The sequence below is a fragment of the Erinaceus europaeus genome, chromosome 9 (genome assembly GCF_950295315.1).
Source record: "Erinaceus europaeus chromosome 9, mEriEur2.1, whole genome shotgun sequence".
NCBI lineage: Eukaryota > Metazoa > Chordata > Mammalia > Eulipotyphla > Erinaceidae > Erinaceus > Erinaceus europaeus.
The window spans coordinates 116,270,529-116,286,254 of NC_080170.1; the positions used below are offsets into that span (position 1 = coordinate 116,270,529).

Below are 15,726 nucleotides of genomic sequence, written 5' to 3' on the forward strand. Positions count from 1 at the left end.
AATTAAAAGGAAGAAAAAAGAATTTTTTTCCCCTACTCTAATTCTTAACCCAAATTAAGTTATAGACACCTTGGTATGACCGCTGTGGCCCCTTATTGGCTGGCCTGCTAAAGGCAGAAAATCGTATTGTTTACACGAGATGTGTCCGGAGCTCAAAGGCTAGCCGCTTCTCCGTCGTCTGCCATCTTCCGGGAAACCCCCCCCTCCAGACTTTTTTAAAGGATTTCTCAAAAATGAAAACTAGCTCCAAATCCTTTGATCCAATGAGAGCTATACTCAAGAAGTCTTTGGATCTGCTCTCAGGGTCGCGGTGGACCCTGGATTCTCCCAAGAGGAAGCCCCCGAGCTAAAGTGCTCTCTCCGGGTCCTCTGCATGCCGCGCTCTGCAACAGGCGGAGGAGCCGCCTTCCTGGGCGGGCGGAGGACAATGCCCAGCGCACTCGCCTTGCCCGGTGCCCTGGGAATTCTGGGGCCCCGCTAGTCCGTGTCACCTTTACTCTAATTCTTAACCCAAATTAAATTGTACCCACTCTTTGGTGTCACCCCTTATTAACTGGCCTGCTAAAGGCAGAAAATCCTACCGTTGCCGACGATGCGGTCAGAGCGCTCGCTGTCAGCAACTTCTCAGGCCGCCATCTTCCTCTCCCTCCGATTTCTTGCACTTTTATCTAGTGTGTCTCTTCCACATCTCCAGATACCTTCTTTTGGAGGGATATGCCCTATTCAATATTCTTAGTTCTAACTACCATGTAAATTATTTACAAAATTGAATTTTTCTTAGTCCAAATGTTTATTATTGTCTTCTTTTTGTTCATCTGTTCATTTCTTCCATATTATACATATAAGTGGTATTAGATACTGTTTATCTCTCTGTCTGACTCATTTTGCCTAAGATAGCACCCTCTCACTCATCCATGTTGTCGCAAATGACAGGATGTCATCTTTTTTATATTTATACTTTCATTATTTTAATTATTACCAGGATTATCCCTGGGGTTTAGTGCCAGTAATACCTTCTATTTGATTTGCTAGGACAGAGAGACAATGAGAGGGGAGCGAAAGATAGAGAGGCAGAGAGAAAAATAAACACTTGCAGACCTGCTTCAGTGCTCATGAAGCTTCCCCCCTCCCCCCATAGGTAGGGGCTCAAATCCTGATCCTTGTGCATGGTAATGAGTGATTTCAATCTGTGTGCCACTACCCAGCCCCAGGACTTCATTTTTATCTGTAGCTGAATAGTGTTTCACTGTGCCAACGTAGCACATCTTTTATTCATCCCTCAGTCAATGGGCACTTAAGTTGTTTTCAGTGTTGGTCATAAAATTAAGAGTTTTATGGCGGGCAAGATAACTTACCCAGATAGTGTACCTACTTTACCATACACACAATGTATGTTTGATCCCTCCCTCCACCATACTGAAGGAAGCTTCAGTGTTGCAATATCTTTTTCTTTCTCCCCTGTCTCTGTCTCTCTTTCTGCCTGCAAAGAAAAAAGGGGAGTCCATAGCACTACATCATTGGAAACAACAATAGCAAGATCAGGTTTCAGCAGACAATGAAGAACAGTTTTGCCTTTCTTTTCTATTGTTGTAGTTATTATTGTTGTTGTTATTGATGTCCTCATTGTTAGATAGGACAGAGAGAAATAGAGAGAGGAGGGGAAGACAGAGAGGGGGAGAGAAAGACAGACACTTGCATACCTGCTTCACCGCTTGTGAAGTGACTCCCCTGCAGGTGGGGAGCCGGATCCTTCCACCGGTCCTTGTGCTTTGTGCCACTTGCGCTTAACCTGACGCCCCAGTTTCACCTTTCTATGATCAAGTATTTACTCTAAATTAATAGTATTTGTTAGCTCACTCAGGGAGTATTGATTCTATCTAAATAGAAAAGAGGACTCACCACCAGCAGGTATCACTGGGCAAACAAACACAGTGAGTGCAAGCAAGTAATGAGGAACAAACTAATACTCTTTTCTAGAAAGACAACAATAACAAATTTGTTCTGGAAAAAAACCCTGTTGTTTTATTATTATTTAGAAAGCACACATAGCAATTTATTGGGGAAAAAGACAAAAGGCAAAATAACTGAGCATACAAATCCATTTCAGAAGAATTGAGGTCACTCTCCACATCGTATCCCATCTCTGTGAGGGTCGAAGCCTGTCTTCTTTTTCACTCTGTATACATAATCAAAGTTATGTATATAGATATATGGAGACACATTGCACACATGGCAAAGATCCTTGCTCTGAAAACCTGGAGTAAACATATGTCTTTTCTTCCTGAAAGCTTCCTACAGGTGTTCGTGACTCATGCCACTGTTTCTTTTCTCTGAGTTCGTCTCTGATGACAAGTGAGGATACTTGTGAAGGAAGGTTTCCCCTTAGTTCTTGACTTTTTCTTTAACTTTTTCTGATTTTTGAGTGAGATTCCCAATTCTTCCATGATCGCATTGAAAGAGAGACACTAGAGAACATGAGATAGGAGAGCATCAGTTTACACCAAACTCTTCCCCTCTCCTCCATTGATCTGTCTCTTCCCTAGGTTTTTAAGAATACAAGGTGCTGGTATAAGGCAACTCTGTCACAAGACAAATTCTCAGCCTGTTCCCCCACCTCCACCTCCACCCGCCGACCACCCACCTTCTTCTATTTGGGGACACTAAGGATGTGACTTTGGGGTTTCATTCACAAATGCAGTAGTATAAAACTACCCCGTTAGAGAAACCTCAAGGCTCTCAAAATAGACAACTTACCTTTGCTGAGAGACACCAAAATAGAGTTAAATTAAGTCACTTTTCCCCCATTGAGATGATCCAAACATTGATAGGTATATCAAGGCATACGGACACTTCAGGAATGCTATAGAAAATGAACAAACCTTCTCTACACCAAGGCTTTGTTTTTTTCTCCCATGAAACCTTACTTTGTTCCTAAAATAAAATCTAATTCTTGATGACTTTCCTTTCTGATAAAAAAAAAGAAAAAAAAAACAATTTAAAATTGTATATTTTCCTCAAAAAAAAAAAAAAAAAGAAAACAGATCTGGCAGCAGCAATGATGCAGCTGTGGTTGAGATACAAATAATATGGTACTGAACTGCACAGCAAAGATGATGGCATAATACAAAAAAGAAAATGGAATTATGATTACAAAATGCTATCCATATGCAGATGGCGTGCACACATGTATATGCATCTATTACGATTTTCACTGCATCTATTCACATGCACAGTATATAAATGGCATAATAAAGCATAATTTGCTATCCTTTCTTCCAGCTAAGATAAGATATCTGAATAGTAAATTCCTGCGTATACAGTTTTCTATAAAGTAGTGTTGTTTTCAATGATATGGCTCTGAAAATATCTTCTAAAGACCAAAGTTGTTGGTAAAATGCATAAGAGTGCAAACATTATTCCTTTTCACCATTCCCTTAAAATGGATGTTTGAACATTAAATGACTGTGTGTCACCAGTTTAGTTCTCTAGGTTGAGAATTCTCTAATGAGAATAAAAGGAAGTCTTCTATGTAGAAGTATCTTGTGTGAATGTGCAACACGTATTTTTTTTGAAAAATTACACTTCATTTTGTTCCAGAAAAATGTTGATATTCCTCAAAGAAATGAAGATATTACTATCTCTCATTTTTTCTACTTGATATGAGAGGTTTGACATATGGATTTAATTTTTAAAAAATATTTTTGGGAGTCAGGCAGTAGCGCAGTGGGTTAAGTGCAGGTGGCACAAAGTGCAAAGACCAACTTAAGGATCCTGGTTTGAGCCCCCAGCTCCCCACCTGCAGGGGAGTTGCTTCTTAGGCAGTGAAGCAGGTTTGCAGGTGTCTATCTTCCTCTCCCCCTCTGTCTTCCCTTCCTCTCTCCATTTCTCTCTGTCCTATCAAACGACGATGACATCAATAACAACAATACTACAACAATATACAAATACAAGGGCAACAAAAGGGAATAAATAAATAAAAATTAAAAAAATCTATTTTTTTCATTTATCAGACTGAGACAGAGAAAAATCAAGAGAAGAGTGGAGAAGTGGAGAGGGAGACACCTGCAGCATTGTTTCACCACTCATGAAGATCCTATCCCCTGCAGGTGGGCCCTGGGGGCTTGAACCCTGGTTCTCACACATTGTAGCATGTGTGCTCAATCAGATGTGCCAGTATTCAGTCTTGAAATATGGATTTGGACCTTAGATATGTCTAGGGACCCTAGATATGTAAAATGTTGCCCTACCAGATGCACATTTCTAAACAAATGGATTGAGTATAACTTCTTAACTCTTGCGTAGTGTTTACAGGATTTGAATTCTATTTCCATTGTCCTATCATGATAAGAATTAAAATCCAGGTCATGTGTTTAAATATTCCTTCAGAAAGTAAGACATGCTTTCAGTGAATTAAGGGGAGTATCATACTTCAGAGAAAGAGAAGAAGAAAGAGAGAGAAATGTTTACTCTGAATTCTACTTCAAAAGGCATTATATGTATGTCATAAGTGAAGCACATTGCAGAACATTAAATGATGTGAAATTTGTGTGTTGCTACCATGATCAACTAAATATTTTGTTGTGTTATTATGGAAGATACTCCTCTACTGACAGTTTGCAAACTTTCCCCAGAATTTTTTTTTCCAGTGGAATAAATTTTTCTTTTGTACGGGATATTTCTGGTTATAGAGAGATTGTTAAACTGTAAGGTAGGGAGAAAGAGGTAAGGGAGGAGTGCCAACAATTTTGTATACACAAAGATAAAAAACCTTATAAGGAAAGAGTTATTATGCCCATTATATAGCTAGGGAAACTTACTGTTGGAGATAGTACTTTCCCCAAAAATCATAACTCAGAGGATGAAATGTTTGCACTTGAACTCAACCCATCTGCCTCTCCAGTTTCAGTTGCTTTCATTTGATATATCCTACATTTGAATAATTATTTCCTAAATATTAAGTCACCTTGAAAAGCTTTTTGTGGACTCATTTCTCACATCAGATGTTTAGAAATTCCAATATTTTTGTTTTAACTCCCGAACATTTTGTTTTCAGCATCTCACTTCATTTTGCAACAACCAAAGTGAGTCTCCAAAACGAGTATGACTTTGTCTTTACATCACAGAAACAGCAAGAAAGGACTTTCTGTTGTCTCATATTACTAGTTTGGAGTATCAGGGCAGAACCAGATCATCTTGATGGTATATTTTGAATAAGTCTTTAAAAGCAGACTTCTCCCTATTTTACATTGCCTTAAAACATAACAAGTAACTTTTTTTTTTTTTTAAGTTCAGGCTAGTACTAAGTATTTATTTCTTGGTCCCATGGTGCAAATGGACTCTAGATTTAGTTTCACCAGTTGTCTGGTTTCTCTTTCTTTGGTCATAAACTATGATATCTGTTTGATTCTCACCTTGTCTGCAACTGTCAAAAGGAAAATGGCAAGACATTGGGGTTGACCTTTTCAGTTCCCAGTTTTTGCCTCAATCACAAGAATAAATGACCTTTCAGGCCCCTAGAAGTCATGAGCTCAGGTTAATGGCACACTCTGGGTTCTACAGAAAATGAAGCTGTGAAGGTCGTCTGAATATAGCATGGCAAGGGAGGGGTCCATACTCATCAATCAATTTACCTTTTATTATCTCTGCATTAGAGACCGACATAACATATAAAGATTGAACATCGGAATTAGGAACAAAATGAGACCAATAGTCCAAAGCTTCTATTTCTAGACTCACTCTTCATGTTCAGAAAAGTACGAGAAACTTATGTCTAAGCATAAAGGTTTAAATCCTTATATATTTTAATTTCACAGGGATAATCATCTATAATGATGTCTTTCTAGCTGCTTAGACAGAAAGAAGGACATTTAAGGTAGAATATCCCAGTAGTACCCCCAACCCCCAGAGCTGTCTAAGTTGAGAATTCCTCAGTAACTTGGATCCTAAGTTCTCCCAATGTGGATGGGAGTTCAGATTTTTAAAAATTTTTATTTATAAAAAGGAAACACTGACAAAAACACAGGATAAGAGGGGTACAACTCTACACAATTCCTACTGCCAAAACTCAGTATCTCATTCCCTCCTTTGATAGCTTTCCTATTTTATTTAACCCTGTGGAAGTGTGGACCCAGGGACATTATGGGATGCAGAAGGTGGAAGATCTGGCTTCTGTAATTGCTTCCCAACTGAACATGAGTGTTGACAGGTCCATCCATACTCCCAGCCTGTCTCTCTCTTTCTCTAGTGGGGCAGGGATCTGGGGAGGCAGGGTTCCAGGACACACTGGTGGGGACATCTGCCCAGGGAAGTCTGGTTGACATCATCTTAGCATCTAGAACCTGGTGGCTGAAAAACACCATTCCCCACCACCAAAGTTCTGAGTTCTTACCGCGAACCCCCTATAAGTGAGACTAAAAATCTACCCTCATCCTCCACCCAAAGTTTTTTTTTTTTTTTCACTTGTGGGAGTTTAGATTTTTAATGGATTTACGTGTTAGACCACACTTAGAATTATAAGCTGGTCCCTGATAACAGAATGCTGGGTTCAAATTTCTGCCATGCTGCCCATTATATGAATTACACTGGGCAAGGTGCTTATTTTCCCTTTGACTCAGGTTTCTTATCTTTAAAATGGAAACAATAGTAGGCTCTTTTTCATAAAGCTTTTATGAGAGACATTGGTCTTTTATATATGAGACACTTATCACTATGCCTTACATGGGGTAGCATTCCATTTGTCTCTAAACTTAAATGCTATTGAGGGCTAGATGGTGGTGTGTTGGGTAGTATGCCACCTCCCCCTGGCTTCTGCTTAACCATATGCCTATATAGGGATTTACTGATCCAAAGCTTTGGTCTATTTACATAAATCACTTTTACATAAAGCACTCCAGGGCACTGGTGGTTCAGTGATAGGATTCTCGCCTGTTCCGCCCCCTCCTTGTCACACTCTGATTTTCACCAGTCACTTTTCTCTCCACCCTCTCTATATCACATCCTGTCTCCACCCTACTTGGAGAGTATAAAAACAGCTGCTCTTCTGATTAAAGACACCTGGAAATTGCTTTCCGGCTCCAAGAGTTCCAGAGTGTATCTCCTGCGGAAGTTAGTGCGGCACGAGTTCCTGATCCCTCTCCCATGCAGCAGCCTAGATCGGCTCCAGTTGAGTTCTCTCCAAGCCAGAGAGCACTAGCTCGGGAAGAAGTACCCTCAGGCTATCCCGGCAGTGGTGCACTTGGTTAAGTGCTAACATTATAGTGTGCTAGGACCTGGATTCAAGGCCCTGGTCTCCACCCGCAGGGAGAAAGTATCAAGAGTGTAGCAGAGCTGCAGGTGTCTCTCTATCTCCTTCCCCTCTTAATTCCTCCCTGTCTCTATCCAATAATTAATAAGTAAATAAATTAAAAGAACCTGAAAAAATAAAATTAAATGCTATATATCACTAAAATATTTGAAGTCTATGTCATTCATTGATACACATATAGAGAGAGGTATTTTCATTTCCTTTTTCTTTTCTTTTTTTCTTACCAGGAAAGTTATTTATTTAACAGGGACAGCCATTCACCATTGGTAGGGAGTCAGCTTGTGAGAGAACATGGCTGCTCTCCAAACACCTCGGAGGTTCAGCTTTTAAGGCAGAGTGCATTCTTGGGGAAGCAAAGGAACGGGGTGATGATTGGCTCACAGGGAAGAAATCAAAAGAAACTTTCAATTGATACCCAGGTGCCTGAAAGTCTGGAAGTCCTAAGTTGGTTATTTTGACACTAAGTCTTTGGGGACACACCACAGAACTAGCCCTGTGCAGGTCAGGTCAGTACATGCAGTTTCTGTGGTGCCCTTGTCTATGTCTGGCCAGTTGGAAACATCTCTACAAACAACTCAGGATTACAGATTATTTATCAATCGGTATTATATTCACAGTCCATTTGCTTAACGAGGCCGATTGCTAACATTTACTCATTCATTGTCCCTAAGCTAGAACTTTGAAACAGATTCATGGGAACACACAGAGAGAGGGAGAGTCCTATAGTTTTATATTCCTATGGTTGATAAGAGTAATCATCCTAAAGTCATGAAGTGTGGTTATTCATGATTATTTGTAGATGTTCTTTCCTACTTACCTTTTCACAAGTGCTGCAGAAGACTTACAGGAAAGTCCATTGTAGAAAGCACCCTATTTTCTCCCTGACTTCAAGAAAATAATTTTCACATAGGAATTAGGAAAAAGTGAGCTAGTTCAGAAGTGTAGCCTGGATTTTAGCTGGAAGGAAGGGATGAGAATGAGGTGGAGAGGCCTCAGACGCTCATGGCTGTAGGCTTTTCTAGGGCTTTGAGTTCCGATGTTTGCTTGTCTAGAGTCCAACTTGAGTAAAAGAAAACAGATTTTTAAAAAATTATGTATTTGTTTACTATTGGATAGAGACAGAGAGGAGGAATTGAGAGGGGTGGGGGAAACATGGAGGGAGAGACAGAGTGATGCCTGCAGCCCTGTTTCACCACTCGTGAAACCTTCTCCCTGGGTTTAACTTAACTAGGTGCACCACTGCCTGGCTCTAAGATTATTTCAGTGTATAACATCACCTACACAGCAAATTAAGCTTTGGAAAAAAACTTATAGAGAAGTATTTATTGATTATAAATTTGATATTTATATACTATCATATATTGGTATGTATTTATAGAAGGAAAGAGTAATAAGCAGAAGCAGGTGTTTCTTTACATTTCGTGATATGCCTGCCTGTGAATGCATCAGTTCATTTGAATTGTTTACACCAATTTACACCAGTGTTTACATTTGAGCACATTTTATATATGTTTAAAACACAAAATTTTAATTTTATTTATTTATTTTTTTGCCTCCAGGGTTATTGCTGGGGCTTGGTGCCTGCACTACGAATCCACTGCTCCTGGAGGCTATTTTTTCCCTTTTGTTGCCCTTGTTGTTTATTGTTATTGTTGTTGGCTAGGATATAGAGAGAAATCGGAGAAAGGATGGTAAAACAGAGAGGGGGAGAGAAAGGTAGACACCTGCAGACCTGCCCCTCCTGCAGGTGGGGAACTGGGTGTTTGAACCAGGATCTTAATGCCGGTCCTTGAGCTTTGCGCTATGTGCGCTTAATCTGCTGTGCTACTGCCGCCCCCTCTGATTTTCTTTCTTCTTAAACAGAGAACTGCTCAAATCTGGCTTATGGTGGTACTGAGGATTAAACCTTGGGTCTCAGAGCTTCAGGAATGATAGTATCTTTAGAATTTCTTTTGTTATTATTTAAAGATTTGTTATTATTATTTTTATTTACTGTTTAGAGACAGCCAGAAGCTGAGAGGGAAGGGGGTGACAAAGGGGGAAAGAGACAGTGAGGCACCAGCAGCCCTGCTTCACCACTCGCAAAGCTTTTTCCCTACAGGTGGGGGCTGGGGACTTGAACCCAGGTTCTTTTGCATTGTAATATGTGCACTCAATCAGGTGTATTACCACCTTGCCCCAGAATGATAGTCTTTTTACATAACTGCTATGCTATCTTCCTGGCCACAAAACAAGGAATTTTGAATATGACCACTTCCTATTATACCCAACACTTCACGCTTTAGTGTTGATGTAATAGTAAGCATTATGTCAGATGTGTCTTGTCTATTAAGAATAAGTTCTCCCCCATATACATCAAATTGATGGGGTTTACAGTCAACAATATTTATACCCCTTTCCCATATTTGGGAGCTACTCTCTTCCCTGATCCAGCTTTCGAAAGGTCCTTTTCCCAGCCATAACTTCATTTCCTCAGACAATAACTTGGATGCACCTGCATATCAGACTTCAGGCTTAGGGGAAAAAAACAACTAGTATAGCCACAGGCCCTTTGAAATATCACTAAAATATGCCTACTAGCTATCTACAAAATGGAGACCCTCCACTCTTCATCTGCACTATTCCAGCCTTTATGTTCATGATTTGTCAACAGTTTGTTTGGCTTTGTATGTTAACTCTTTTTTTCAGCCACCAGGTTCCAGATGCTAGCATGATGCTAACCAGACTTCCCTGGACATCCAATCCCACCAATGTGTCCTGGAACTCTGATTCTGTAGAACCCTGCCCTACTAAGGAAAGAAAGAGGCAGGCTGGGAGTATGGACCTGTCAATGCCCATGTCCAGTAGGGAAGCAATTACAGAAGCCAGACCTTCCACCTTCTGCATCCCACAATAACCTTTGGTCCATACTCCCAGAGGGTTAAAGAATAAGAAAGTTATCAAGGGAGGGGATGGGATGTGGAGTTCTGGTGGTAGAAATTGTGTGGAATTGTAACCTCTTATCCTATGGTTTTGTCAGTGTTTCCTTTTTATAAAAAAAAAAAAAAATAGGTTCTCACCACTGAGGAGTAAGAGAAAACTAACTACAGATCCTTGAAACTTATAATGATAAAACACCATAAAATAGTCATCTTTTTGTTTATTAGTGAATTTATAATGAATCCTTATGACAAAAAATTCACTTTTATATGTATTTATAGAAGTAACTATACCAATGCCATTTGTGATAGTCCTGGTATTATTCAAATACAAAGAAGTGTCTGTGTGCATGTGCCTATGATAGACATAAGACTAAATCAATTCTAACTATACCTCCCTGGATTAAAAAAAAAGGTATTTGCTTATCATTTGGAAACACACACACACACACACACACACACACACACACACACACACACACACTTTTTTCTTTTCTTCAGTGCTTGTGGTTTCTCCTTCATGATTCCCTTTATCCTCACCATTTTTTTCTTTACTTTTCTAAAACTCCCTCTTTCTTTAGTTTTATAACTTCTGTCTATATTGCATCCTTTTTGATTAATTCCCAGTACTTGATTTTATACTACTCCTTTGAGTCTGAATATAAATTATTCTTTCTCCTGGTAACTTTGTAAGTTGTGGATATTTCCTTGAGAAACTGAGAGATAGGAAGAGCTAATCAAATTCTTACTGTTTTGTAGCTTTTTTCTTTTCCTTTGAGTTGTAGGAGAAGTTCTTCTAGGATTTGATTTGAGTTGGTATTATTGCAATAATCCAGGCTAGCAGTCTGGGATTGCCTTGCATACTGGTTGAAACCTTGGCTTCAGGCTGTATCAGATTGATTTCTCACTGTATATTTAACATTTATGCATTCAGTGCTCTCTTTCAATGATACATTTAGGAGACTTACTTTGAATGCATAACTTTAACAGCCTTTATGATAAATAATTTTTATAGAAGAACTAACTTAGCCAAGACTATAATACAATTTTTTGCATGTATAAGTTTCTCCTCTTTATTTTACTAAGCTATTTATTTAAAGGCATTTTTTTAGTGTTATATGGCATTGCTAATAAGTTTGCACATTTCTCATGAAGAAAAAATATATTTAATATTACCATTTTAAAGATACAAAATTCTTCTTTTTATGTACAGACCTGCAATAATATATAGGCAAGTTGGGATTGAAAGTCTCTTGGTAAAGAACATTTTCAATAAAACAGAGTTGATGTAACAGATTGCTTACAATAATGGCAATATTTTTACCATTACTATTATTTTATTTTTTGGCAGTGCCAGGACCTCATACATTCACATTTTTACTGCTTCTTGAGAAAATTTTTCATTATTTTTATTTTTTATTATATACATATGTGTACGTGTATACACACACACACACACACACACACACACACACGCACGCACACAAGAAAGACCACAGAACCACAGTTTTCCCCTGGTGCTGTGTAGTACTGGGGTTTGAACCTAGACTCTATGTGTCAAGGCAGTCACTCTACCTAATGAGGTATCTCCTGGATTCTATCTTCTTGGTTTCTTGGTTTACTCAAATCGCTATTATAGTTATGTGAAGACTTTCTTTGACTTCTTTCTTTCTTTCTTTCTTTCTTTCTTTCTTTCTTTCTTTCTTTCTTTCTTTCTTTCCTTCTTTCTTCTTTCTCTCTTCCTTTCTTCCTTTCTTCTTTTCTTTCTCTTTCTCTCTGTTTCAAGAAAATCAAACAGAACTCTAGGGTACTCTTTTTTTTAACCTCCAGGGTTATCGCTGGGGCTGGGTTCTGGTACTACAAATCCACTGATCCTAGCAGTCATTTTTTCCCCCCATTTTATTTGATAGGACAGAGAGATATTGAGAGAGATGGGAGAGGTAAAGATAGAGAAAGAAAGACAGACGCCTTCAGACCTGCTTCACCAGTTATGAAGCATCCCCCTGAAGGTGGGAGGTGGGTTTGAACTCGGATTCTTGTGCGTGCCCTTGCACTTTGTATTATGTGCAAGTAAGTGGCTGTACCACCTGCCTGCTCTCAGTTTAGGCCTTTTAAGACTTTTATTATTTACTTATTTATTTTTACATATTTATTTATTCCCTTTTATTGCCCTTGTAGTTTTTATTGTTATTGTTACTGATGTTGTCATTGTTGGATAAGACAGAGAGAAATGGAGAGAGGAGGGGAAGGCAGAGAGGGGGAGAGAAAGATAGACACCTGCAGACCTGCTTCACTGCTTGTGAAGTGACCCCCCTGAAGGTGGGGAGCTGGGGGCTCAAACCACGATCCTTATGCCGGTCCTTGTGCTTTGTGCCACCTGCTCTTAACCCGCTGTGCTACTGCCTGACTCCCAGCCTTTTAAGACTTTTAAACTCTGAGTTTTCATGAGGAAGCAAACTGTGAATATTTCATGTTTTGAGCTACTACTACTCAGACCTTGGAATGCCTAGTTACCAGTTTTCACAGGTGTTTAGTAGTTTCACAGGATAACTAATAATCAAGATGGGGCCATGAAATCTCCATCATCTCCACTAACCACCTGAAGAAAAGGGAAAGGAGACTCTTGAAGCAGCCATGAGTTCACTATTTTGATTGAAGTTCTTACATATTTGAACTCAGGATTTGGGTACCATTTTCTCTGATTTTTATCTAGGTTCATTCAGAATCTTTCAGCCATTTGAGAGGTTGAAAGTTAGTCATTATAATAGCTTCCAGAATGGTTGATTAAAAGAATTACAGCTAAGAGCTAATGAGAAAGTTATTTTCTGAGTCTGTGCCCAAAATATTGGGTATAGGACATCTACAAACTGAACGAACACTTCAAATTGAAGTGTAGTCATCTCCTTCACCCCTAGTGTGATAGATACCCTTACTAAGTCTATTTTTTTTTTCACCTTGGGTACTTTAAACTGGCTATTCCAGGGGTCAAGTGGTGGTGCATCTGGTTTAGTGCACACATTACAGTGCACAAGGACCCAGGTTCAAGCCCCTGGTCCCCATCTGCAGGAAGAAAGCTTCACAAGTGGTAAAGCAGGGCTGCAGGTGTCTAACTGTCTCTCTGCCTACCTTCCCCTTCCCTTTAAGTTTCTCTGTATCTATTAAATAATAAATAAACAAATAATAAAAAATTAAACTGGCTATCCAAGAGCAAATCACTCCACTCTTGCCTTCAACTATAGCACACAGATCCCACCAATTGATTTCTTCTTGCTCCTTTGAATGTCACATTTTCATCACTTCTACATTATTTTTGTTTTCCTTCTCTATTTCATTTTTATCCTCACACCCAGGGTGTTGTGCCTATAGTATTTTTAAGAGTTTAGATTTAGTCTTATAATTCTTTAAAAAAATATTTATTTATTTATTCTTTTTTGTTGCCCTTGTTGTTTTAGTGTTGTAGTTATTGACATCGTCTTTGTTGGATAGCACAGAGAGAAATGGAGAGAGGAGGGGAAGACAGACAGGGGGAGAGAAAGACACCTGCAGACCTACTTCACTTCTGAATTCTAACCCTTTCCCTCACTTTAAAAATTATAGCAAGTGACTTTATATGTATTGCCCTCAGGGTAGGGATGACATAAAAAAGAGGAAAAGAGCCCAATTTTCATTTTTGAGGTCTTAAATAGACTTTTTGGATCTATAGAAATCAATGCAGTCTTTGAAGCCCTTAATTACAACAGGCAGATGATTGAAAGTCAGGGAAAAAAGACTGAATTATGAAAGTTTGCTTTAGAGCCTTTAGGACCCGACAAGTGGGACTGAGAATGGGATGTGAGGAGAGGAGTGTTCTGAATCTGCTTTCAGGGAAAAGTATCTCCTTGGTTAAAGTGATGCCTGGATATCTAGGAATATCTGAGAAAGAATTCCTCATTTGACAATTCCTTGTTAAAATTTCATGGGATGAGGTAAGGCGAAGGACCTGGTAGGTGTACAGACCTTGAAGACACAGAGAATTTGTGCACATTCTCTGGTCTAGATCATGAAAAAAATGAGTCATTCAAGAGGTATTTTGTTGAGGTAAACAATCATGTCAGTTTCTAGAGATTCTTTCAGGCTTTTTGAAGCTTGCTCAAGAGCATTTGAAACTGTTTCTGTCCTAGGAATAACACAAAAATGGCCAGAGTACTTCAGAGTATTTTCACTTTTCTGTTCCCTCTAAGGCAGATGTTAAGTCACAGATAGTCATAAGGAAATTAGTCACTTGGGAAATTCTGGTAGCATCCAAGCTTAAATGACTTTCATTCTTTAATTAAAATTTTTTGTGTTATCTTTGTTTATTGGAAGAGGGAAGAAGGTGAGAGAAGGAGAAAGACACCTGCTGCAACACTGCTTTACCACTCACAAAGCTTACCCCCTGCAGGTGAGGACTGGGGGCTCAAACCCTGGTCCTTGAGTGTTGTAACATGTGCGCTCAACCAGGTGTCCCACCACTTGGCCCCCCAGCTTTAATGACTTTCTCAAGTTCTTTCTTTTCTAGTAATTAAGAACTGGCTATGGCTAGGAAATAAGTTAGGAAAACATTGTATGTATTTCCTCAAACCTAGACCTCTAAAATCTAGTGCTTGTTAATTACAGAAAATCATTTTAATTAAAATAACTTATTCAACGAAACATCTGAATCTTAACATGGAGAGCCAAAGTTTCAAGATTTCTGCCTATGCTTCAGATTTATAAGGTCTACTTAGAACTTCAAAGCCAAGAGTTTTCTCATTTCTTGCTTGAAAGTGGAGCAGACAATAAACTTGATGCTAAACTGTGGAGGGAGGGTAGTGTGAGAAGCATGCAGAAACAAGAACTCATTTTTCTTTTCATTTAGGAAAACTACTTTAGTTCTAGTGCAGTCCTCACTGTGAATTTTGGCTCCACTGTTCTCCTTTTTCTTGAATTGTATTGAATATATAATCATTTCTATAGTTTCTAACAACATTTTTTTTTTTTTTAGCCTGGTCTGTAGACTCCTCTGGATCAACAATGATTCTCTTTCCTGCAACCTCCCTTGTGCTCATAATGATTTGATTGGGTGGGAACCATCTCACTCTTTGATGCCATCACGACTGGCTTTTATCTATTAGTCACAGCAGCCTACTCCAATTTGAGTAGGAGGTCAAGGTATCTGCTTACTAGATTATGAATTGAATGTGTTTAAGGTAGCCATGTAACCTTCTTAAAATTCACCAGAGATGGAAATTATTTACACATAATTAAGCTGTGTTTTTAAAAATTTGCATCACTTCTGTACTTTTTCTTTCCACTTTCTACTAGATTTTGATATTGTGGCTGGGGGAGAATTTTTCATGATGAGGGGACCAATAATGTGGGAGGTACAGAATCTGAGTGAAGATACAAGCCCATTGAACAACTGCAAAAGGATTTGCACTCTTGAGTCGTGATCCCTGAGTCTTTCCATTGGGTTATAGGAGTTGTTCACAGTCTCTCTGGCCAGTT

The 15,726-nt window shown here is 39.0% G+C and overlaps 1 protein-coding gene across 4 annotated transcripts in view; it reads right to left on the reverse strand.

The window, feature by feature from the left end:
* Positions 1-1,915: 1,915 nt before the first annotated feature.
* Positions 1,916-15,726, reverse strand: part of GRIK1 (glutamate ionotropic receptor kainate type subunit 1) — a 519,153-nt gene continuing 505,342 nt past the window's right edge. For 2 of the 4 annotated variants that reach the window (XM_060198591.1, XM_060198590.1), the window contains 2 exons: positions 2,880-2,966; positions 1,916-2,465 (listed from right to left, as the gene is read on the reverse strand). In XM_060198591.1, the coding sequence (XP_060054574.1) occupies positions 2,310-2,465; positions 2,880-2,966 (243 nt within the window). In that variant the 3' untranslated portion in view covers positions 1,916-2,309. The remainder of the gene's footprint in view (positions 2,466-2,879; positions 2,967-15,726) is intronic. The other 2 variants (XM_016190588.2, XM_060198592.1) reach the window with 1 other exon arrangement.